The 26453-nt window shown below is 30.1% G+C and overlaps 1 protein-coding gene and 1 long non-coding RNA gene across 2 annotated transcripts in view; both read right to left on the reverse strand.

Moving 5' to 3' along the window:
- The window catches only part of LOC129972107 (vasopressin V1a receptor-like), a 45181-nt gene extending 23628 nt beyond the window's left edge, over positions 1-21553 (reverse strand). The window contains exon 1 of the mRNA XM_056086094.1: positions 20831-21553. Within this exon, the coding sequence (XP_055942069.1) occupies positions 20831-21220 (390 nt within the window). The 5' untranslated portion in view covers positions 21221-21553. The remainder of the gene's footprint in view (positions 1-20830) is intronic.
- A 412-nt stretch (positions 21554-21965) lies between these two features.
- LOC129972533 (uncharacterized) overlaps positions 21966-26453 on the reverse strand; it is a 355512-nt gene continuing 351024 nt past the window's right edge. The window contains exon 6 of the long non-coding RNA XR_008784871.1: positions 21966-22769. This is a non-coding gene — a long non-coding RNA (uncharacterized LOC129972533). The remainder of the gene's footprint in view (positions 22770-26453) is intronic.

The following is a 26453-nucleotide window of genomic DNA, read 5'->3' on the forward strand; positions in this document are numbered from 1 at the left end:
ATTGCAAATGAAAAAAATTAGCAAAATTCCTTGCAAAAATACATAGCGAACCATAGCTGAAAATGATGGATCAGCTTGATTCCATTTGTGATCTATTATTAAAAAAGAAAATGAATCCTAAATCTATTTTTCCCATTTATAGTTGAATTTAATGATTTTAAAAGTGAACGATGTTAGATGTTCCGAGTAGTGAACCACTGCGCCACAAAGATTTAAGGTATTTAGAAATGAGAGGGTTATGATTAGAATTTACATTCAGTATATATATTACGGTTAATGCTATAAACATTTAAACGCTTTTACCGTCATCTCTACTAATAATAAAGCTGAATGGCTAAATGTGTGTGTGTGTGTGTGTGTGTGTGTGTGTGTGTGTGTGTGTGTGTGTGTGTGTGTGTGTGTGTGTGTTAGCATTCTACAGGACAGATTGTTAGACCTAGAGATAAATTTAGTGCATGCACATTTCGGAAAGTGCGAATGTACAACAAGCTTGGTTTTTGATTTAATTTTTTTATTAAAATTTTAATTAATTGAAAATTAAGCTGACATTTGGGAATTTTTTGAACGTATTATTGCACAAAATTGATTTCTAAATCATTTAAAAATTTATAAAATTGTCATTTTAATCATATTAATTGAATTATTGTGCAAGAAAAAAACTGTTTCTTGAAATTTGGTGATTTTTTTTTTAAAAAATTTTCGTAATTTTTAAAAACATATTTTATTGTTGAACTAGAAACTGAAACAGTATCTATGATCCAGTGAAATAATTTCTCTTGATTTTCTTCTACTTGAGGAAGCTAAGAAAGAAGGATTCCGTTTAATTTTTTTGTAGATTGCATGAAGAGTAAGAAAATGAAGCTGCAGTATTCTGGTAATTAGAAGATAAACTATCCAGCAGTTACATTTTAATGCCATTTTATTTTAATGCCATTTCATTTTAATGCCACTTGTTAATATTTGTATGATTCATATTCACAATGAACATAGCAGATTCTATTAAAATTATAATGGATTTGCTATTTGTCGCAGTTTTATGCTTAATATTCTATTGGGGGAATAAAAAATATCAAATTATACAATAAAATATTTAATTTTAAATGATGCATAATGTCATTGGCGGATAATGTTATCACTCTTATTATATTACCTAAATATTCTATAATATGTATAAAAATAAAAATTCAGTGTCATCACTATATAGTCTAATGTTATTTGATTTGATGTAGATAGTTGACTGATCCTGAATTTTCATTCAACATTAAAGATTAACGTTCATGGAATTTCTTTCTCTATTGATAATGAAGCCATTAGGAGTGATTTTTCCCATGGGTTGGAGATCACATTATTTTATCCAGACTAGAACGGTCAGAATAAATTTAAAAAGATAGCTGCAATGCAAGATCTTGTTTGAAATCTGTTGAACATCCATAAGCGAATGTTGCTTGTGATAGGATTATGAAAACAAAATGATTAGAAGAAAAGAATCGATTTAAGTGTCATGGAAAAAATTGGAATTAAAAATAGTAAATTCAGAACTTAAAGTTTACCTAAAAAGAATCAGAGCGAAGCAGCTGAAATCATCACAGCTTCTTTCTTTTAAATTTTAAAAATAGGGAGCTTTTTTAGAACAGGATTGCATAATAAGAATTGATAATTCCGGCAGAATTGAATGCGTACCCCCGAAAGCAGTCAGACATTTAATAATTTGAAATGTTGTGAGCAACATTGCCCAATAGTTTTCAAACACAGCAAAAGTAAGAACATTGGTTGGTTGATTGTCTTTTTATGGCATAAGTAGTGGCATGACCATTACTTATTAAGCTGTTCCATGGAATATAAAGTAATAGTTGCAGAGCAACAATAGCCTTCAGAAAACAGACTCTAATAATGATGCATACCTCTAATAATGGTACAGATTCTCATGGTGCAGCCCTTTCTTTTTTCTTGATGCGATAAAAGTATTATTGGTTTTACATAATTTGATTATTGTTAACAATTCGTGTTTATTACGAAAATTCTTAAATCCTTTTTATGATGATATTACTGTACACAAACAGTATTCTCGGTGTACCAGTTGGATGCCATATTGACTGTAACATACACACATACGCAAAACAGGTAAATTTCTTAAAATATATGTACCTGATATTAATTCAGGTACAACATCCGTACTATTCTTGAAGAAATAACAGCAAATCTGTATAAGGTTCAAATGATTGTATGATTTTATTTCTGAAATATATTTTTAAATTAAAACTTCTCACATCAGTACCAATGATAAATTTGGTGTCTGTAAAATTGCAGGTCGATAATACATCGAATGAAACGGAGCGTGTAAAATGTAAGCATTAATGTAAAGTAAGGAACTGGCACTTCATGAAATAATTTCTTCCAGGCACATCCGGGGAAATGATAACTCACAGCGAGGCAGAAGGATGGGAAATCCACAACTGATACTTTGATACAAAGCATTGAACTGATTAAAAAAATTAAAGAAAGGCGAAGGTATTTTCGAAATGAGGCGTGCAGAGTATTAATGATGAAAATTACTCTGACCTAAATTGTGTTCCTCTAAATCAATTGGATCGATTCAAGGAGTATATTTTGGGGTAAATTTTATTTTTGGACTCTCTTGCTCAGATGCATTTGCCAAAAAGCAAAAGAAAAGAATATCAGCGTGTTTGTTTTTTTTTTCTTCTTTTTCAACGTCTCTAAATGGGATTGTGCATCAAACGAGCGTTCGTTAAGGATGCTCGAAATCTTGTTAAGATATTTCCATATAGCTATCCTGGATTTACCGGCGAAGCATTTAGAGTAAGCCTGGCTATCTAAGCATCTATAAGAGAAGTGGGGATTTTCGGTGATCTAACTTATTCAAATTTGGTGATATTACTTGGTTATGTTTTTTTTTTTTTTTTTGAACATGAAATATTTAAACAGAAGCCATTTCTTCAAACTTTGTTTTCCTTTTTGTTAAATTCTGTACTCATTTATCGGTTAATATTTTCCAATATTTATTTTAGGAAGAAATTTTAAAAAATAATCAGACTTCAAGTATTACAGTTTCAGATCTTTATTTAGCGTTTATTTAGGCCATAAAACTTTTTTATGAGCAGTCTTTTTAATGTTGATATAGATGGAATATTGTAATCTATTTTCATGCAATTCATAATAAGATTTTGAAATTTTTTTTCTTATGTATTTTCGATGAAAATTCGTCATTTTAATATTTTCCTAACTTAATTATAAACCGGTCAATTTAATATATTTTACCTGACAGCAAAGTGACAGTGGCATCACCTGACAGCGAAGCTGAGATAATTATTTTAAGATATATTATGATATTTATAATAATGGATTATAAGTTAAATGCAAAACGTAGAAAAGAATTAGAATTTAAAAAAATTTAATTTTTATGCATTATTTTGGGCAAAACAATTATATAGTTATGAACATTTTAATATTATATGATTCGAATAAAATCTTCTACATTTTGAAGCTCATACAGTGATATTTTCTTTCCTATCAAAGTTTCATTAAATATATTGTATTTCCAAACACAGTAAAATTTAAAATCGTAAAATTTTGGCAAAATACGGAATACAATCTTGAATTGAACATTTATTTCCATTTCAACCAACCGGATATTCCACCAACAACATGCGTAGCATTTACACGCACACCTGAAAAAATTATACATATTAAACTATGATTAACCTTTTGCACCGTATGTCTCATCTCATCCACCATTCAAGACGGTGCATCATTTTGTAGTTTTATTTATTTAATTTTGATTGTTAAAATACTTGCAGTGTAATAAGAAGAAGCAAACTAATTATATGGGAGAATTCAACTTAAAACAATTATATATATTTTTCAGAGCAATAAACAAGTCATTATATTAGGTGAATAATTATGCATCGAATTACTTTTCCGAGTGATAAGAGTTAATGTGTACTTCCAGTTGCTTTGAATGCATTATAATTTTTTCCACTTAACCTGAACTGATAAATTTTATCAAAAATAAGCACTTTAAAAACACTTTTTAAACATCTTTAGAGAAAAAACGCATATATTAATATAGAATTTTTGATCAAAGAACGATGTATTTGGATTAAATAAACTAATACGTAGAGAAAATATCATATATTAAATAAATATAGACATAGATACTACCAGTAACGTATTAATGTTTTTCATAAATTTTGAATTATTTTAAATATTTTCTTAGTAATTTTTTAAATCTAATAAAAACACTATTGCATGTCTAAAATTATTTTAATACCCTGCAGTTTGCTATATTATAAAAACATTACACCGTCACTTCATTATCATATCATTTTCTTTAAAAAATTAAGAATACAAGAAAATAAGCTTAGAATATGTAACAATTACGTTTAGTTTATTAGTATACAAACTTATTACTATTTATTAGTATACACGTTTAATTCTTTTCAGAAATTTTGATATGTCACTATTTCAGTTCGTTCAGTTTTATCATTACTCTTTACTTCAAAAAAAGACAGAAGTGAGAACCTGGTAAAAAAAACAACATTCTTAACCACTTGTGCTATAACGACATGCCTGACACTAATGACATGTCTGCAAAGAATTATTGAAATTTTAGTATTCAAATCTGAAATTAAAAGAAAGCAATATGTAATTTTAAACACAATCATCACTTGTTAAAACCTTAATATATCAAATGACTTATTATAATGATTGAAATAAAAATTATTGTCCAAAATAGGATGTGCCATCTAATTAAGAAATTAAACAAATTCTCAGGGGAAGAAATTAAAGCCATGACAGAGATACTATTAAAAACGAGCCATTTTTAAAGATTTTTATACGATTGTATTTCTTTTTTTTCCGTTGTATCACATGTTACGTAAAAAATCGTTTGAGGAAAAAATTATTAACTGGAACTGATCGCATTGTAGGACAGAACACGTAAATGCAGCCAAATGGCACATGCACTCAATTTAGTAACATTCGTGCAAAGAGTTTTTTTTTTCTGATTATGATCGGATATCATAAAAAAAGAGAATCGCCAACTCTGAAATTCTTCATAATCACTACGAATAAATCTCAAATGGAATTTAACGAAGTTTTTACCGTTTCCAATATTGAGTGATTTTATTAATGAATAAATCGAATCATAGAAAGTTGCTGCACTTCTTGCGTACAGCCGACCACCCCGCCACCACTTGAACGTAGCAGTATCGACATAATTTGTTGTGGCAGACTGCTATTATGCTGCTGCTACACAAGAGACGCAGGGGGAACACGATAGTCAACAACTGTGTCCAGCACCAGTGTTCCCTTTTCGTTTGCAATAAACAATAATTTGTTACGATAAATCGTTTGCACTAATCATTTATGTGAATAGTTATGAGGGCAAGTGAAATTTAGGATTGGTAGAATGATAGCTTTATTATTGGAAAATCTCAATAAAATAAAAGGAAAGGTGGGGAAAAAAAGAGAAAATAATTAAATGTGACTTTAATAATCTGTACTACGGATTATTATATATCATATCAAAAACACATAACATAAACTGTAAAATCTAAGATAACTATGCTATCATGAGTTATGAAAATTTGTAGAAGTCCCAAGTAAATCTGGAAAGGAGCGAAACTTCAAAAGGTTAACTTATAGAGCAATGCATTGTCAAACAGTTTTCTGTAAATGTAAAACAACATCTTCACTTGTTTCATCATATAGGCAAAAATTTGATATTTAAATTAGCTCTTGCATAGAAACAGAAGAAGCAGTATCGATCCTTTCTATAATAATTATAGAGATGGAAGCAGGAAGCAATTATTATGAGAATTAATAATTGTGGGAATGTAAATAAGAGACAATTATTATTAGAATGACTAATTACAGAAATGAAAACAAACAGCAATCAATATTGGAATTAAAATTTATAGCATGTTTTTACGAAATGTAACTCTAAATTTCATTACTTTCATTCATTTTTCAGAAAAAATTCTGGTAACAAATTCTGGTAATTAATTGTCAGTCATAACAATGAAATTAGAAAGACAGCGACATAAATCCACTAACCAAATAATAAAAACGAGATAATGTTTTTAATTGCGTTTCTGGATTCACACAAAATAGGATAATATCCAGTTTCGAAAAAATGAATATTTATTCATAAAATAATTGAATATTCTATTTCTAAAGAAAAAAAGCTTCTGTTACTAGAATATGGCACCACCCATTTGAAAGCAAGTCATATAAAAAAAGAACTACTACCAGAAAATATCTATATGAATTCGTTTAAACAATGCATTCAATTCAACAACTAACAATTCATTTTTTTAAAACATGCATAGTTTCGAAAATAAAAATGAAATTCCATATTTTCTTTTAATATAACGTCACTAATAATTTAATAATCGTTATATCAAGATATTTATCTTTACTTCTTATATATATATCACATAATTATAAATAATCACATAATTATAAATAATTATGAATAATTATACATAATTATGGATAAATCACATTTACCTTCACACTAGCAGACACACACATATATAAATATATGTATGCATGTATGTATATTCACTTGCATTGCAAAAGCTCAAAATAGTATTGATTACCTGGAAGTTACTAAAAATGCGTCGCATCTCAAAAAGGGAACATACCCTCCTGATTAGCCAGTTCTTTAAGTTAAAAAGATAAACTAAACTTTAAAAACTGTAAAAAAAAGTCTCTAACAGTCAGTGAGAATTGGCTTACTCCACCCTAACTTGGCAACTTCGTAAATGTGCAAATTAGTTTGAAAAAAATATGTGAGGTAGGTTTATTTTAATTTTTTTTTTCGTATTTCTTGAGTTCCCTTTCCATTTTCTAAAATAAAACTATTCTTTTAGCAAAGAATATATGCGTGTAGAGAAAGAAGAACACACGCAAGAAGAATTCTTCGGAACCAGGTCAGAATAGTGCTTCTGTGTAGAAAGTAAGCAGTGCTAATGACTTCGATTTCCTTCTGAAGTACTCTTAATGATAGGAAGAAAAGAGGAACAAAAAGTCATCAGAAGTTTGGAAGAATGTGTGAAAACAATGGTCGTCTTCTAGTCTTATGATTAGGTTCTATGAGCCCTACAACACCTTGTAAAGAAAGAATTTGTTTCAATTTTATTTTTGTAATATCTATTCTTTCATGTTTTTGCTTTTGCAGAAATTCCGTGCTAGTAATCGTTTAGATTAAATAGACCAAGCGCTTTTTTTAACTTTTCAGAGAGAATTATTACACAGTAGTTTCATTAAATATAATTTTAAAATATTATAGTAAATAATCATAAGGTATAAGTTTTTTAAAAAGTCTCTTTGAAATTCAAAATTATGCATTCAAATAAATTATATCTCTAAATGAAATTTAGAAATTTTAGAAATTCATTTACAAGAGCGTAGCTTAAATGCTAGCAATACTGAGGAAAAATTTCATTTAAAACTTTTATAAAGAACAAAAATTCTAAAATTAAAAAATATATATATGTATATCCTACGCTGGTTGATAAATGGTTAATGAACTTTCGGAAGCAAATATTGTTTTCATTCAAATATTTGCTTTTTAAGAAATGGTTTCTTTAATTGTATTAATAATACAAAATATTTTATAATCTGAAATAATTATATTAATAGTAATTCCACATTAGAAATAGCATATTTTGCACATTATCCAAATGTAATAAGATCAAAAGCGTTTTCCAACATTATTCCTCATGATAATGCTATATATTAGCTCAAGAAAAAAATATTATGCCATTCGCAGACATATAGAGGAGTTTTCAGACAGATAGAAAAATATAACAATACTCCGTGAATGAAATAACAGAAATTATTATATAAAACATCTTATAAATGCAAGGCATTATATATATAAATGTTCTTATGACAATTATTGTATAAAATGTAAAACAAAATAATGAATGATACTTAGCGAAAATGGCTTTACCTATGCTATGAACTGTTTAAGTTGCAGAATCATCTTTTATACAATTGATATATGTAGTATTATTTTTATTTTCTCCAATACGAAGTATAGATAAAATTTTGTAAACTGCAAAAAAATTTGAACTCGAGATAGCTATTGACAGCTACAAAAAATGTTTAGTCGTAGCCCAATGCTGCTTTATAATGTTTCTAAATCTATACAGTAAATAGTTGTATACCGTATTTTAGAATCAAACAAATGAAAGAAAGGGTATTCATTGATATATTTAATTTTAATCAAATTTAATACTAAGACATTTATCAATTTCTTTTTGACGTCTAGACAGTACCAATAATCCTGTTTTATATAAAAAAAGTGATAAGATAAATCGTTTCTTATATTTTTAATATTAAATTATCAAAAATATTTACACTGTGTTGGCACTTAATGAAATATGATTACACATTTGCTTCAACAGCATACAGCATTATAAATTTGACACCAAACACTGAAACAAAAGAACTTTGGCTTCATATGAATTTCTTCAGTATGCATGTAAAAACACAGCCGATAAATTTCATGATACGTTTCGCAATACTTCATAAATCATGGATTTTGAAAATGCAACTTTGATAAATAAATATTCAATATAAAAAAAATCGCTTACCAAATTTCATTATGCTAGAAGATTGTCTTAAAAAAGTCCCAGAAGCATATGTTATGCTTTTTGTTTCAACAGTCTAATTTTTTTTGCAATACAAGCTAAAAATATTGCTTTTAAATGTGGTTTGTCAACTAATACAATATATACCTTTATCTATTAAGTTTTAAAGAAGAGGTAACCAAAAGAATTTAAAAAAAAATATTATGTATAAAAAAATTAAAACGCAATGAAAACAATTTAAAAATTCGAACACAAATTCACAATTTGAAGTTAAAACAATAAACAACTCGAAAAGAACTGTTGAGTTGTAGGTAACTTTCTTCCAATGAATTACTTATTATAAATATCTTACAAACTAGAGCAAAGTTATTCGCTGTTATAGGACGGCATATGGAATGCGAATCTGTTGAAAAGTTAACTTAAATATAAGCATTGATTTTCCAGTTCTCGATATATTTTTTATTTAATAAATGTATAAACGCATGCAATGTCTTACAATGTTTATAGGAATTTAATTTTCTTGTCAAATCTTAAATATATAGAAACTGAAATCTTTGAAGGTCTTATAACCCCTTAACTCATTGGTTTTGTTGCCATATATGGCACAAAAAATTTAAAAAGAGATTCGAAATTTTAATCTGAAGCATAGTATTATAATGTAGTAAGTTGTAATATAAACTTTAAAATTCATTAAGATTACAGAAAAAATTTTATGAAAATAAATTTGATATTATTGAAAAGTTTATTTTTTCGAATTTTAAGGTTGTTTAAAAAGAATTTTTGAGTAATAAAATTTGCCGGAACTAAACAAAAAAGATCTTAGTATTTTGATTATTTTTAGCTAAATAAAACTCTAGATCAATTTTCAAAAAAAAAAAAAAAAAAAAAAAAAACATTACCTTAATATCTATTATTCAAAATGCAATCTCCTGTTAAATGGTAGTTTTAAATTCAAGCATCAACGGTTTGAATCCAATTGTACGTTCTTTTAATGACATATCACTCAATTCACAAATTGAGTGCCAGTCTGTGAACTTTATTATCGTAAAAAGTTATTTCAATCTTCAAAAAGAAATGACCGGCTTTGCCAGGCCAATGTAGTTCTACAAAACGCAATGCAGCATAAACAATAAAAATATAGTACTTTATCGATAAACATTCTATAAGAGATGAATGAAGCTGTACCCATGATTCAAATACCAGACAGACATTCGATTTGAACAAAATGAAATCAATTATTTGGGATTCATGACAGACCAAATGAGTGGGGAAAGTGAGGGAAGGAAATTCATCTCTATACACTTGGAGTGTGCAGTACTGTATCAAATATATATAGATTAGGTATTCTCTTAATAGATATAACCCAACCTCATATAACCCAAAATTGATCTACTATAGCTCCAATAAGGAGTATTCTTATAACGTTATCAACAGTTATAAGAAAATGCTTAGAAGAAAATAAAATCTAATAAAGCTGATTAAATAACTACAATATGTATATCTTATAGAGCTGCAAAGGGCCCCGATTTCCTGGTGGTAAGGTCTCGGCTTCGTAACCGGAGGATTTCAGTTTCGAGACCCTATTCCACCGAAGAACCGTCGTGTAACTTCCACACCACACCAAAGGTAGGACGTTTGACCCAGACTGATTTAACGTGCACCAGCACGTTAAATCTGTGTGGAGAGGGAATTTCAGCTCAGGTGTCGTCCTCGTCATCTGACCAAGGTTCAAAATTAAGAGGTACGTTCCAAAATAGCTCTAGTGTTGATTTAAAAATAACGGGACATTAATATAACTAAACTACAAAGCTTCAAAAAAGGACACCGCAAATCAGTCACTGCAAAAATGTCTTGGGCAAAACGATGATAGCATTGAAATATTATCAAAAGTTATGTTATGCTAAAGCACCAAATTTTATAACACTATTTAAATGCGTAAATGTTTCAACCGTTTCCCTAACTATCTTTGCAGAGAATGAAGTTCACATTCTTGCATCAGATAACTTTGAAATTTTTAATAATTCTATAAAAGATCCAGGACTATGTTATTACTTATTGATTTATTATTTTGATTTATAAAATCACAGAACAGCATATAATTAATTATTAGTTAATTAGCTATAGCATTTGAACCGATTTGAAAACATTGCATCTAAATATTGATAAAAAAAATTTTTTTCCCGATGTTTGAGGATTGATTATAAAAATGAAATTTCATAATAAATAGTTATTTTGCATGCTTTCAAGAATTTAAGAGGGAGAGCTCTAACCAGATATGCAAGGAACTGGATTAGAAACAGAAATCGGTTAGAGTGGTTTTCCCCAAACTTTCTCGCATACTCTCTAAAAAAGGTAGTATCTCAGAAAACGCCTTGTATGGCATTGTCGTCCAAAATATTAACCTTTGGCACGAAATCCTGTAATGCTTGGCGAGTTTATTCGTGATCAATAATTCGCATGCGGTAAATAATATCAGAAAATTAAATTTGTATTTTAGACCCGTTTGTCCCAGCCGATTAAAACCAAAATTTGACCAGAACTACAACTGCGGTCACAAAATATTATACTAAATTTGATATATTTAAGTCATTACGTTTTTGAATTATCGCGTTTGCGTACTTCTAAACGTACAGCTCGATGGACAATCAGCCTTTTGTTGCCTTTGATTCAAAATTTGATAGAATCCTATAATAGATGTCGAATCTATTCACTGAATTTTATTTATCTAGGTTTCTTCGTTTATCTTTGGTTTATAACTAATGTTCTGACCGCATAGACAATGTTCTAACCGGATAGACAAATTTCCTCAGCATCGGTTTTGCTCAAAATTTTACGGAAATTCATTAATATGAGGAAAACGCTGTTATATTTCTTATATTAAATTATTATCATATCTTATATTAAGATATTTCTTCATATAAGAATTATTATTTCTTGTATTAAGAAGAAATTTCTTGAGTTATCTTTACCACACACAAAGAGACATATGGTCGGACTAACAGACAAAATGCCCAAAACTGGTTTTTCGAGTTCTGGGAAATCTGAAACCTAGAGATAAGTCAAAACAGAATTTTGACTTATGATAATGACGGATGGATTAAGACAGATAATTACGACACTTTCTCTATAATCCATACGGAAGAAAGTAACGATAAACTTCATAAATAATAGTTAATTTTTATGTTCTGAAAACTGGCTGAACAAAGAATTATAATCAGATACATAAGGAACTCGATTAATAAGGAAAAAGGTACAGATACTTTTATAAAAATAGAAGGGAACAGAAAATCTGATTGGTGGAAGTAAAAAAAAAAGAAATCATTGATACAATTCTCATCATCTGTCAACAGTGCATAAAAACAATTTAATAACGAACCACGAACCTTCAGGCAACGACCTACATTCAAAAAATGAAGATGAAATTCCTTAAGATGCCGAGAAAAATAATATTTGAAAAGTTCTCACAAAGTAAATAGAGAGAACTTCAAACTCACAATTTTAAAAATTGCAGCGAAAAATCAGAAGAAAATTCCTTATCCTTTAATGTCCTCAGGTAAAAACGTTTCCTCAATTATCTCTCACACAATCAAGATTTTAATACTTTTTGAGATAGTGCACCATCCCTCTTTCCCTACCCTCTTACATCTGTCGTAATCTTCTCATCATGAAAGAAATGTTGTAAAATGATAACGGTAAAACCATTGTGAAGGGATTTAATCATTTCTCGGCCGATGTTTCAAAGAAAGGTACTAACATAATAGCCCCTTTCCTTTTTTTTTTATCTTCTTTAATTTTGCTCTCTTGTATATGAATCGGAGATAAAATATTGTAATCGTTCACAAATACGAACTCGAGATTTTGACACACCTGCATGCTATGGATCTTCTTGAGATCGAAAAACACATTTTTGGAAAGGATCTCTTTATCTCTGAATGAGCCAAAGATAACTCAGAAATGTTTTGAGATAGGGCTATGAAATTTACTAAATGGTCAGCACACTAAATCTATAGATTTCTATCAAATTTTGAGCAAAAGTCAGTTTAGAGGAAGTCTGTCTTTCTGGCTGTTCGAGAGCAAGATGGATAAAATTTGGAACATAGGTGTTAAGATCTACAATGTAAACATCTATCAAACTTGGTGCCACATACGACAATAAGCCGACTATCTGTCCATCTGTACTCCGAATGTTCGGCTATGGTAATCACGCGCAAAAATGATGCTATGATTTGGAACTCCGTCATGTTGATACCACATATCTTGACGGATAGCCGCAGGCAATGTGTATGATATGATGGGCGTTTTTGAAATTGTCGATGGTCTATGCAACGGCGATGTGAATTCCGCGCCCATGGAAATGGTCGCCATTTTGAGCATCTTCTGGTAACGAATGTGCTTTATCTTGTTGGAATAAAGGTCACATTTGTTATCACTTAACTTTATTGTTTCCTTGTGCTCACTTCGCTTGTCAATTTTGTCCATGCAGATGAAGTTTGAGGACATGCTTTTCTATCTCAAATCGATTTCCTGAGAAATTCACTACCACCCCACAAAATTTGAACAATACGTTTTGAATGACCTTGTATATAATATTGGTATTTGATTTTGTGACTGCCATTTTACTTCTGTGTTAAATTTTGGTTCGAATCGGTTGGGGAAAAATGGGTCCGAAAACATTAATTCACTTTTATGAGCGAATATATGAAGAAGTTTTTGGGATATCATTTCGACTGCTTAAAAGTTTACGTGACTTGGTATAACTTTTTACGCAATGAAATGTGGCCCAATGGATATTCTTGGGAAATCTAAAAATTAAACCATGTCCCATTCATCGTCAACTTTTTAAAATCATTTTTGTTTTTCTTAAAATCATTGTTTCATATTCATCACTATGAGTAAAATATTTCTAGTTAATGTCACAACTTACTGAGAGAAATTTTAGTGCGGACTGAATAGTAAAGTTTAGTTTAGTTATATTAACGTCCCGTTTTAAACCAACTCTAGGACTATTTCGGGACGGACCTCGTCATTTTGAACCATGGTCAGATGACGAGGACGACAACTGTGTTGGCACTCCCACTCCATCTTCTACACAAGCGGGAGGGGAGTGAACGTGCACCATACCAGCTTACATGACTTTTCCTCAGTGGAATCGAGTCTCGAACCTCAAACTGTCAGGTTCCGAATCCCAGACCTTACCACCAGGTCACCGCTGTAGCATGCTAATATTAAAATTACAGTTGTTATTCTTGCTACTTGAAGTAGCTGGTAAAAATCATATTTATATTAATATTTTCATATATACTAGTGTTTGTATTTTTATATTTTCTGAAAAGTATGAAGAAAAGGCCATTATATATTCACTAGGAGATAAAAAAAAAATAATAAGATCTAGAAGGGTGTATTCCTTTTTATGAAGCGTTTTTAAAGTTACTTTTCCTTCCCTTTCATATTTCTGAAGAAAGTAATTTTTTTCGCGAGTATTGCCAGTAAAAAGAACTTTTTCTCAAAAAGACAGAGTAGAGGTGTTCGAAATAATCTAGCTCGTTGAAAAGGCTGAAAGTGTTATTGGTTTTCTTTAGAAATTCTCCCCCGACTGCAAATTGGAATGGTGCTACTACAGACGTGATTTTCTTGCCATTTTTCATTCTGATTTTTACAAAATATTTCGATTGAATAAAGGTTCAACAAATAATTAAAAAAATCGATCTCCTTGATAAAAAGGAGATTGAAGATACAGGAGAAAGAAACCACTCCCGGTGGTTTCAATGAAATGATCATGTCATGGGATGAACATAGACAGCATCAAGCCATTGATATTGTCATTCCTTTATCAAGGCGGCTTCATCGCAGGAAATGCTTTGACAAATTTAAGTATGTATTGTAGATAAAAATATGTAAATTATACTACATTCATTTGAAATTTCACTTCCAGACCGATAATTTATAATTGGGATAAAAAAATTCATTCTTTTCCAAGGTCACATTTGGATAACAACTACTGATTCGATGTTTAGCATACAACTAATGTTAAGTACATTAAAATTTCCAAAACATTTTGAAAAAGGAAAAATCACTTAGATATTTTTTATTGAATACAAAAGTACAAAATACTGTAAGTGAGTATGTGTTTCATTTAATAATTATTAAATGCACTTTAATAAGTATTGTAATTTTGTTTCAATAATTGAGTGGTTTTCTGTAAAACGGAGATAGCTCCAATTATTCAAGCTTGCAGAAATCCGTAAAAACGCTTGAAAATTCCAAATTCTAAAATGTGTGGAAATTTTCCTTTTGATCAATCTTCTTAATTGTTCCTACATATTATGACAGTATTTTCACTTAAAAATATATTTTCCAGATGATGTGGCACATGTGGGAATGTTGGAGCTACCTCTTTCTCGCTACAAAATAGACAGCCTGTCTACTTTTATGAAAAATATTTCGCAATAAAAATGCAATTTACTATAATATTATTTTCTTAAAGTAGATTAACAAAATTTAAACAAAATGTGCATACAATATGGCTTTAAAAACAAAACAAAATTATATTTCACTTAATCTTCACACTTCCCCTCTGTAACGTCGGGCTGATCTGCTGTGTTGTTAGGTTATAGACCGTCGTAGAACTACATATCATTTTGTGGGGCGTATTTTCGAGCTAGTTCCATTATATCTTTATATTTTGCACTCTTAAATGGAAGAATCTGCAGAAAAAGTGGCGGTAAGCCCAGGAGCTACCACTATATTCCAACAAACTAATGATACAGACAGCTCCATCTCTTGAGTAATGCGAGAACTAACGATGGGAGCTACATCTTTCTGGTACCAAATAAACAATAAGCTTTTATTTTTTTACCACATGATAGTACAGGTTCTCCGAAGTTGGAGCCACGTCCTTTTTACAGCAAACCCTTCAATTATTAAATGTGAAAATAAACTTTATCTAAATTCTGTGTAATTTCCCGTTCATTTTGTAGAAACCTCGAGGGTGGGGATAAGTGAATGAATATAGGTTAGTAACATGCCGATACAGTGATCCTATCATTATGATTCTGTAATATTGTTTTCTTGCAATGCTAATCTCATTGCTGGAAAGAGAAGTTTGCAGATGTTCTTGATGGATGCCACATCAATGACCCCGATGCTTGGTGGAAAAAATTAACTTTTTGAAGAATGCAAGAATTATTGCCCTATCTCCATCCATGGTTTTTCCCAGGTTACAAAAATTTATTGCAAAAGAACTATTGTCAAATTCGTACAATGGACTAATAGTGTTCTTAATTTTTACCAGCTCAACAGATGACACAACTAAATCAGAAATAGTGATTTTACATTCGATTGTTATCAAAGAGGTATCACTGAAGGAAGAAGTTCAATGTCTTCTTGATTTCATGAATTTAGAACTACTCGATGTCCATTTTAGGATTACATAAATTACGATGTCTGCAAAGAAAGTTGAAGATATTGATTCTTTAAAGTTAAGATCGCAGATTTTGTATCGAGTGTAACATCTGAAACGTTGGACAATACTTAGCGAAAATTGGAATACGTCTTTGATATTTTTGAACCTATCAAGTATGTTCACAATAAAACTTAATGACCAAATGGATTTATTTACAATTGTATGCATGCCTTTGCAATACATCAAAGAAAAATATACCAAACATAATATATGGCATATGGTTCTATTATAATTTGGTATATAATTTTTAAAAATAATTTTTATATTCAAGGAAAAATCACCCTGATATTAAATTATTATATTATATTAATTAATCTAACCACCTTGTATATTGTTATGAATTTAATATACAGGGTGATTGTTAAATTATGTATTTAATATACGAGTAATATACATTATAATTATGAAATTGCAATTCATAATTTAATAGTGAATATGTAATATTATAATTGTATTATAATATTGTAATAATAATTATCATTTTTATTTTAAACTCTTTGTATAAAATAAATTTTTATATAAGTTTACTACCATTTATAGAGCAAATAAATATGTACAAAAAGACAGATTTTTAGATAGTTGGGGACGAAAATCAGCCACACAGAGTATTTCATATAAAATATATTAATCATTTTGTGTTAAAAAGTAGCCTATTTTCATTTTACACCCCACATTTCGAATGTTTTTCAGCCAGAAATGAATCGCAAAAACCGATTTCATTGAAAATATTTTTGAATTTCCACTATTTTTACAACCGGCATGATTTATTTAGAAATGGGCCAACATACATCTTCACATCATCACTATTTTCGAAAAGCAACCGCAAACGACTGAATTGAGTTTTTGCATATTTCATGAGTTCCAAAATGTGCATCATAGAATACAGCTTTTTGGATACCAATATCTAAATCACGTGTCATACATCAGGCCGAAAATGATCGAATCCAAACTTTTCATACGCCTTGAAACAACCATAAAGTGTTTTACAATATCAAATTGGGTCAAATCACCAGTTTCTATATTCACTGAATTTTCAACAACCTCCGAAAGCGCCAATATATATTCACAGCTACATATCTAAGGGTGGAAGACCTTGATATTCGGGGACAATATTTCTGTTCTATTTGGCTAGATACGTTATCCCAGAAAAAGTTATTATTTTTCTGCAATTTAGAAAGAGAAAATGTACTTTCAAACAGATACCAGACAAATTTGAGAAAACAGGGCAAAATCAATTTGGAAGATTGGTTTGTAAAAATAAAATTCTGTATTTTAAAAAATACACTAAAGAAAACATTGTAAAAGGTTTTGAAATAATGCTGATATAAATGTTCACTCTTCAGTAAAGAAAAACAAAATCTTTGTTTAAAATAATCTTATCAATGAATTTAAGACATAGTAATTATAATATATAATAATATGTAATAATATGCATTTGCATGTGAAATAAACAAAGCAAGTACGTTGATGGATTTCAAATTTTTGATTTTCCTTGCACGTGTAATACAAAGTATTGTAATCATCAAAATATTCAAAATCGGGATATTGATGAATTTCTACGTTTTAGATCTGTCTGAATCCTAAACACAAATTTTTGGTATTATATCTGTCTGTCTGTTCTTTTGAGCGTGAATATAATTCAAAACGGGTTTCAGCTAGACGGTACATTGGGTTTTCATAAATTTGTAAATTCCTATCAAATTTGAAACGTAGTCCATTCCAAGGAAGTTTGTCTTTTCGGCTGTCCGGGTAAAAGTGAATACGTGAGTCAGAAAATGGAAAGAGCTAGAAAGATAAAATTTAGTTCATAAGTTATCTATTTATGTCCGCCAATGTCCCTTCATGGAGCTACGGTAGCGCCCAAATATCTGTGCCACGTTCCTCGAGTTGAGAATGATTGTTTGATTACCCGTGGCCCATACTTTGTTCATTAAATACGCTCGTCCAGATGATTTTGGAAACAGGAAGGTTTTCTAAAAAAATTCAAAGGATCCTCGAGCATTCATTTGCATATCATTTCAGTTAAGAGGAGATATATTTTGTATAACAAATCTTTAACGCGCTATCTTGATGTTTTTTGTGGGAGGTGAAAAATATTTATTATCTTTGAAAGAGAAACTCGGACGTTCCATTATCCAAACGGAGCGGAACATTCATCTAATTAAAGAAAAAACTTTTCAAGATTTGTTTATTATTTAATTAAATAGAATACATAAAAGATTTCATTGGAAACATTTTCATATAAATATCATATTTTTAATATCCACGTGAAGTTTTATTTTCCCGATGGTATGGTTAAAATGACAAAGTTTATTTTTTGCTTCATAATAACCTATTTTTTTTTATTTTAGGAGATACAATTTATCAAACTGGAATGTTTTATTAACAGCTGGGATTACTCAATGAATTTGAAATATGTCACCTCAAACAGAAAAAAGAATTGTGTATGCCTAAGTATTGCACAAAAATGGCATTATTTAAGCAATACATGGAAAGATTAATGACCTTGTAATAAGTTAAGAGATAGAACCATAACTAAAATGCCAACAATTATAATAAACTAGATCATTATTCATCAATATTTTGTCACAGGGTAATTATAGCGAACACAAATATTTTTCTGGTAAAAGTAACGATAAATTTTGATTTATTTTTGTCCAATTCATATCTACATTACTTACTAAAGACATTACAGATATCATTTTTTATAACTTCTTTTAACATTATGATTTTGATACTAATATTTCTTCATGAATGTTGTGCAATATATGTCTACATTGTTTGTTCTGCTCTCTAATAAATCTAGTTTACGGTCTCTTTAATGTCAAGTGAATTAGATTAATGGGTCTTGGTTCGTTGTTGGAAGATAGGATATCTTTGAAAAAATAAAGAATGATCAAGATTTAAGTATTCAAAAATGATGTTGTTTACTAAGGTACACGATAAACTTCATTTATAAAAATGCAACTTATTAGCAACCACACAAAATGTAATTACAGAACCTGATCTCTTCTAGATGTTCCCAATACCAATATAGATAATTATTTAGTAAAAGTGTTATTTCAAACCCTAGAAATTTATTACTTGCTAAATACTGCATCCAGAATTTTAGGAAGATTTTATATAAAATGATAATTCATATTTCGGAATTGAGAAAAGAATAATATTTTCCCGATTCCAAAAAGGAACAAATTCCTAAAGTTAATAGAACATTCATGATATTCGGGACATGACACAAAAAAGAAATTTCACAAAGGCCGATAGCATTTGTACATAAATGATTTAAATATTTTTTCTGTAGGGCTTAAAAAAAGAAAAGCTAATTTAACAAAATTTTGTTTTTAAACATGAATGATGGATAAGAAATGAATAAGTACATTGATATTTAAAGATTCCGATGAAAAATTAAAACATCCATTTGCAATACTATTACAAGTTAGGAGAGCAAAATAGTTGAATTTTATTATTATTATTTTTTTTTGAAAAAAAAAAACGAATTTTAGGTTTTTATTATATTTTTTATAAGGGCAAAAATATAAATTTTATTTAAAACAACTTCTAAAAATCTGAAAAATAAGATAAACGATATCTAACTGAAGAAACGGTTAAAATACATATACCGGTTTCATACAGTTTTATTTTATTCTAGTTTATTTTTATATTTCAGGTAATAAGCGTAGTAAGTAAAATTAAACAAAATTAATCTTTGTGAAAAATTATTATAAAATAATTTTGCATTTTTTATTACTCAAATTAAATTCACTTATACAATCTCATCCTATCTTTTTCTTTAAACTTGCATGCACCTTTTTTTTTTTTACATGAGCAAATATTAGAAAAATAATTTTATAGATGTTACTATAGTGTGAAAATGTTGCTATAGTGTGAAATTTTCTTGAAAGTACCTGCTTCGATCTTGAATTTTTGCAAACACTGGAATTATAAAATAGATTATTTTGATAAATATTTATTAAACATCCATCAGAAAATTTTTGAAACTGAATATTGGTACTTTATCGTAATGTTTAGTACATGTGAATATGAGACATAATTGTAATGCTTGTATATATGATCTATTTCATTACTTCCTTTCATCTTAGATCAGCTAAATAATGTTCTGTGTCTGTCAAAAGTTGTATACTAAATAGATTTAAGAAGATTAGACTCAACTTCAGATTAGAGGGTCTGCAAAAAATAGGATGAGTCAAAAATCTTAAAATTCAAATTTAAAGAGCATCCATGAAGACCAATCCATGACCAATGTGCGGGTGAACTTAACAGTTGCTATATAGTTTGCTGTGGCAACAGACAAAAACATGGGGCAAAAGTAGACGACGTTAAAGCGAATGTTTCTTAGTAACTGGATACTCAATAGTACCTCTTGCCGAGTCATTTTGGTCAGATACATGCATAGAATAAACAATGTTCAACGATGATAATCTAAACGCTGATATCGAAATTTTATAGTATACTATATTATTTTGCTGCTCCTAGGTTTCTCTCTTCTATAACTGCTAATAAAAGTAATTCCATATTTTCTATTGAAAATGTATTTCATTGATATAACCACTCAGAGTCAGGAAATTTCTCTATATTAAAAGTTTGAAGTTAAACCAAGAGTTAATTGCCATGCGTTTCTACGTAAAAGTGACTTTTATTTGTCCATCTAACTCTTAAAATATATTTTTGACATTTTGTATCATCCTGTATATGTAAAAATTATAAGATAAAGGAAGTTACTCACTTCAAAGAGAAGCTCCGATGTCATAGTTATCAAACACACGGCCAGATCACCAATGGCGAGATTCAGAATGAAGATATTAACTCTAGAAGACCTCTTCCTGTACCTCGATCTCGACAGTACCAGGACAATGATGGTGTTCCCCACTAGGGTGGCAGTCATGATGATGGCGAGGGTCACCACCCTCTGGATGAGTTCAGCGTTCCAGACAGCACCTTCCGGATACACAGTGACATTGTGGTAGATATCCACGAAGTTGGTGCCCTCGTACGCTGACGATAACGAGGCGTTGAAGTAGTTGATAGAATCCTCCGTGGATGATGGTATCATGATTAGAGTTGCAATCGCCATCCAAACAGCGCTGATACAAAGGATTTGGTGTCTACTTCTCATGTTGGGGATAATGTCACTAAGTGCCACATTGTGCCAAAATCTTGATCGAAAAATTGGTGTCTTGTTTAGTTCTGAAGATTACTTAAAGGTTACTGTAAACTGGAAAGTTCACTTCACTGTGAATTTTGTAATATGCTCCCAGTTTCTGTGTTTAGAATTTCTTACAATAGAATTGTTGAGCTTTCGTGAATGAATTGAATTTCATTCAGTTTGCCAGTCGGACTATCTTAGCCTCACCAAGATGAATTAATTTGGTCATATTGACTTCGTAAAAAATATTTGGGTTATTAACCAGACGGATATAAACTAAGATTTATGCTGCTTGAGTCGAAATTAAAAGTTTATCTCTTTATTTTCTACAGAAATATACGGCTGCTCTAGAAGGTTTTTATATATCAGCGGTGGAGAAACCTCAAAAATATTGAATATCCCTTAAAATTTAGTTAAATTTCACAAAATATTCAATAATTCAAGTTTATAAAATTCTTTATGTATTTCGAAGATGTAAATTTTAAAATCTGAAGTTATTTCTGTTAAGCTAAAAGAACGAAAATTAGAAAATAACATGAAATTAAACAACCTTTCTTCATCACATGAGGTCTGAAAAATATATCTTCTTTCATACTCTTTACTATCTTTGAAAATATACTATCAACAAGAAAAATTAATATATCAATAAATGGAAATATATCTAAAATTTTGTAGGATAGAGATATTAGATTGTACTTTAATTCTTCTTCAGGTGCTCTGTTATTAATCTTAAGTTAATTTTCCATTTTAATACATATGGTTATTTCAGAGGTTTGCTTGAATTTATCAAGAAGAAGCATTATACATAATTCATCGAATGAGCTATTTTCCAAAATTATGTATATACAGGAATATGATGTTTGAACAGAATTCTGAACTATTTCTAAACTGTCTATCTATATCCTTCCTTTAACGAGTGGAAGAAATTAAATGAGGTTCTGAAGTTATTACAAATCACTCTAACAATTTATAATATTTGGTTCTTCGTGTTAGAATTTGGCACTTTCAGTTTTATTACTGAATATGAATCTTTCTATATTTTTAAAACATATTTTGTACACTGAATATATAAGAAGAAAGTCACTATTCTCTATCCTTCGAAGCAGGACTCAAACAATTTTTCAACAATCTTATTTCTTGTTGATTCAAACAATTCTGATTTTGGAGCTATTGTTTCTCAAAACTGTTAAGCAGAATGATTAAAATAACAAAAGAGAGATAAATGGCTTTACTGTACAATGAAAAAAATTTCTGAGTTCAAAACAATCTTCAAAATCGAGGGCACTAGCATTTAAAATTTTAAAAAATGAGCGCAATATTGTCAAAAATATTTTTTTTTGAAACTGAAATATATAATTAAATGGAAATATTAAACAGACACGATTTCTAAGAAATCAGCTTGATTTCACAATCTCCTCAATCACCAGCCTTTTCTATGTCTTTAAAGATTTATTGCTCCCAAATGTAAACTAATTTTCAAGTATGCGTCTTCTACGAAAGTTTCATCTTCAAATGAAACCTGAAAAGAAAGAGAAACATATTTATTATAAAATTTAATCATAAACAACAGTCAATCCACAAATTAATGTTTTGATTATAATGGGATAAAATCGCAAAAGATCCATTTAATAATGAAATTGTATAGGAATCATAAGTAATATCTTTAATGAAAGACTGCGGAAGAAAAGACCTGCTATTACTTTCAATTATCCATATGATTTTTTGGGACTTTTCCGTTAACCGGGCGCAAGCGAAAAATCATCAAATAATTTAGAATTCCGCCAAATTTCTTACGCCAAATTCGCGTTTGGTTCACAATCCGTTAGCAAAAAATCGCTACAAGCGAAAAATCCACAAGCGAAAAATCGCTTTTCCACAAGCGAAAAATCGCTAAATAATGTAGAATTTCTTATGCCAAATTCGCGTTTGGTTCATAATTGGCGACATTGCGCACGGCTAACGGAAAAGTACAGATTTTTTTAACATTTGGTTTCAATCTTAAAACCTCAGTTCTTCAATCTTCAAAAATTATAATTTTATTTAGATATATTGAAATCTTAATAATTTGTCTATTGAATTATTCCTCTATATTTAAGCATATTTAAGTGTTACAATGTACTCATATTATAAATTTGAGATAATAAGGCAATCTGTTCTAAGAATGAAGGAAAACACAAACAGAAATGTTACAAAAGATGATAGGTAGAAAAATACTCATATATTTATAGTTTGATCCAAAATATCATCGTAGAAATGAAAGGATAAATTAGAAAACAATCACGCAGAAATATGTGTTCCCGAACGCTAGCTCTAGTCATCGTTAAAGATAAAAATTCCTCTCGACAAACTTAAAGGCAAAGGTAGGTTCCTTTACATCTCAGTTATTATCTGGTAACATATATTGTTGATGTTAGAAACAGTTAAAATAAGGGCTTGAAAATTACTTTTGGGCCCTTATCTTGTAAAATACTGCAGTTATTGAAAAACTTTAAATGAAAAATTGTTCATTTTAATGAGGCGTTAATTGAATTTATTAATTTGGCTAACTTTCTATCTTCAATATTCAGAAAGTTATAGCGAAATGAAAATTTTACCCTCTCACCATTTTCACCTCCTTTGAGCTAGATGGGCCGCTTACGAACTCGTCCGAGGTTTTCACATTTCTAACTACATATTCCAAGCTAGTTAAAATCCCACTAGCGCAGGAAAATTCTAGTTATCTGTTCGCAAAATAATATGACCCAAGCGTTACAAACACATACGTATATAATATATAATATAAACTTTTGAACGAAGGATGGTTTGCGGGGCTAGAGACCATGATTGGTGGAGAACTAAAATAATTTGCCATGAGAACCAACACAATGGGTGATCTTTCTATAGGAGTCAACCTAATAAGTAGATAAAGGAAGAAATCATCCAGAAAAGTATATTGACATCTTATTCCAACACAGATTTCATATGTAAAATGTTAATGCTAGATGGGGGCTAAAGATTTTTCTCACACTTTAATTTGTTGAATGATGCACTTCCACATTTCCAGATGTGTCTCAGTGTTTACTATTGTCATTTTCCTTCTTTTAGTTTAGTTATATTATCGTCCCGTTTTAAAGCAACATCAGGGCTATTTTGGTGACGAACCTCGTCATTTTGAACTGCGGTCAAATGACGAGGACGACACCTGAGCTGCCCCCTCTCCAAACTTCCACATCACACCAACGGGAGGATGTTTGGCCCAAACATATTTAGCATGCACCAGAGATGCTTACACGACGGTGCGTTGATGAAATAGGGTCTCGAACCTGAACCGGAAGCCCACCGGACTTTACCACCAGGCTACCGCGGCCCCATCTCTCTATCTCAGGATACCTACTATGCGTATCAGTTATTTGTAAAACATAAGATACTTGGTATTCGCGTATTATACATATGCTATCACATGTGCTACAAATAGTGTTTCAGTCTTTTCTGTCTCTTTTATGTCTTTCTAGGCTATGGAAGCACTCCTCTTTCCTTTTTCTAGCTACGGCAAGCATGGAAATTTCTTTTTATCATTTACAGGTGAAAGTCTGTCGTACTTAGCCGAAAGAAAGTGAAGCACTCCAGGAGTTCTTTTTATCCTTCTTTGGAGACGGAGATTATCTCCGCATGCTTCCTTTTCCTTGTACTGTTTAAGGCAACAGTTGACGGTTTTTATTTTATTATGTGTACATGGGCAATTGTATTGTACTTATCCGAAAAAACACACACCTCCTATTGCCTTTCTTAGAGACATAGCATAGATTGCCTCGAAATGTTCTTCTTTCCTTTTTATAGTTAAGCAAACATGAACGTTTCTCTTTATTTTTCGAAGGCGAAATCCCTAGAATAGAAGCGCCCCGGACGTTGTTTCATGCTTTAATTACAGACGGAGATCGTCTCGGCACGCTTCTCTCTGTGCGTGTGTGTCTCTTTCTTCTAGAATTATGTCTCCTCTTTACATGTGTATTGCTAACTAAAGTAATTTTTGATAAAATGCTTATATTTTCAGATGCAATTGTGATTCCTTGATTATAGCTATTTTTTCATAACTTAACCATTTATTTATTATATGCATGAAAAAAAAATCCAATAGTTTCGTTGATTATAGCACCAGAAATATTTTTTTCAAACCTTCTCCAGAGTTTAAACTTGCTTTGCATTTAGGGCAAGTTGTAACAGCAAAAATAACAATACTTATATTTTTTTCTAGATTTCTTATTTTTAAGTAAAATATACAAGACATTTGATAATTATTATCAATTGGCATAGCTATAATAAATCTTATAAAGTGATTTGCACTAAAATAAAGAGAAAATTTTGTAACTAACTAATTAACATAAAAAATCAATCTGCTGTTGAATTACAGTTAACGCAAGCAAACCATAGATTGCATGCATATTTTATTGAAAATTGCGATCCATGGTAGTCCATTTTTAATGTCTTGTCACACACCGTGTGATGAACGGTCAACTAACGAGCTTCATGTAAGCGGACCCGATGTACGTTAAATTTAAAGGGTGTCTAATAGCATTTTGGTTGGCGCGGAATGGAAGCTTAAAGAAGGAGTGGACGCTCAGGTGTTATCCTCATCCCTTGAATTCTATTCAAAGTTACATAATTTGTTCCAAAAATAATCTGAACATTGTTTTGAAACGGGATGTTAGTATAATATATGTATCGTCAAAATACAATATATATCTACAAGCATGGACATTGCTCTGAAACGGGATGTTAGTATAATATATGTATCGTCAAAACACAATATATATCTACAAGCATGGACATTGCTCTGAAACGGGATGTTAGTATAATATATGTATCGTCAAAACACAATATATATCTACAAGCATGGACATTGCTCTGAAACGGGATGTTAGTATAATATATGTATCATCAAAACACAATATATATCTACAAGCATGGAAATTGCTCTGAAACGGGATGTTAGTATAATATATGTATCATCAAAACACAATATATATCTACAAGCATGGAAATTGCTCTGAAACGGGATGTTAGTATAATATATGTATCGTCAAAACACAATATATATCTACAAGCATGGACATTGCTCTGAAACGGGATGTTAGTATAATATATGTATCGTCAAAACACAATATATATCTACAAGCAGGGACGAAATATTCTTTTTAAGAATCGTTAGGTTAGCTCAAACCCTCTT

The sequence above is a fragment of the Argiope bruennichi genome, chromosome 6, assembly GCF_947563725.1.
Source record: "Argiope bruennichi chromosome 6, qqArgBrue1.1, whole genome shotgun sequence".
In the NCBI taxonomy this organism is placed as follows: domain Eukaryota; kingdom Metazoa; phylum Arthropoda; class Arachnida; order Araneae; family Araneidae; genus Argiope; species Argiope bruennichi.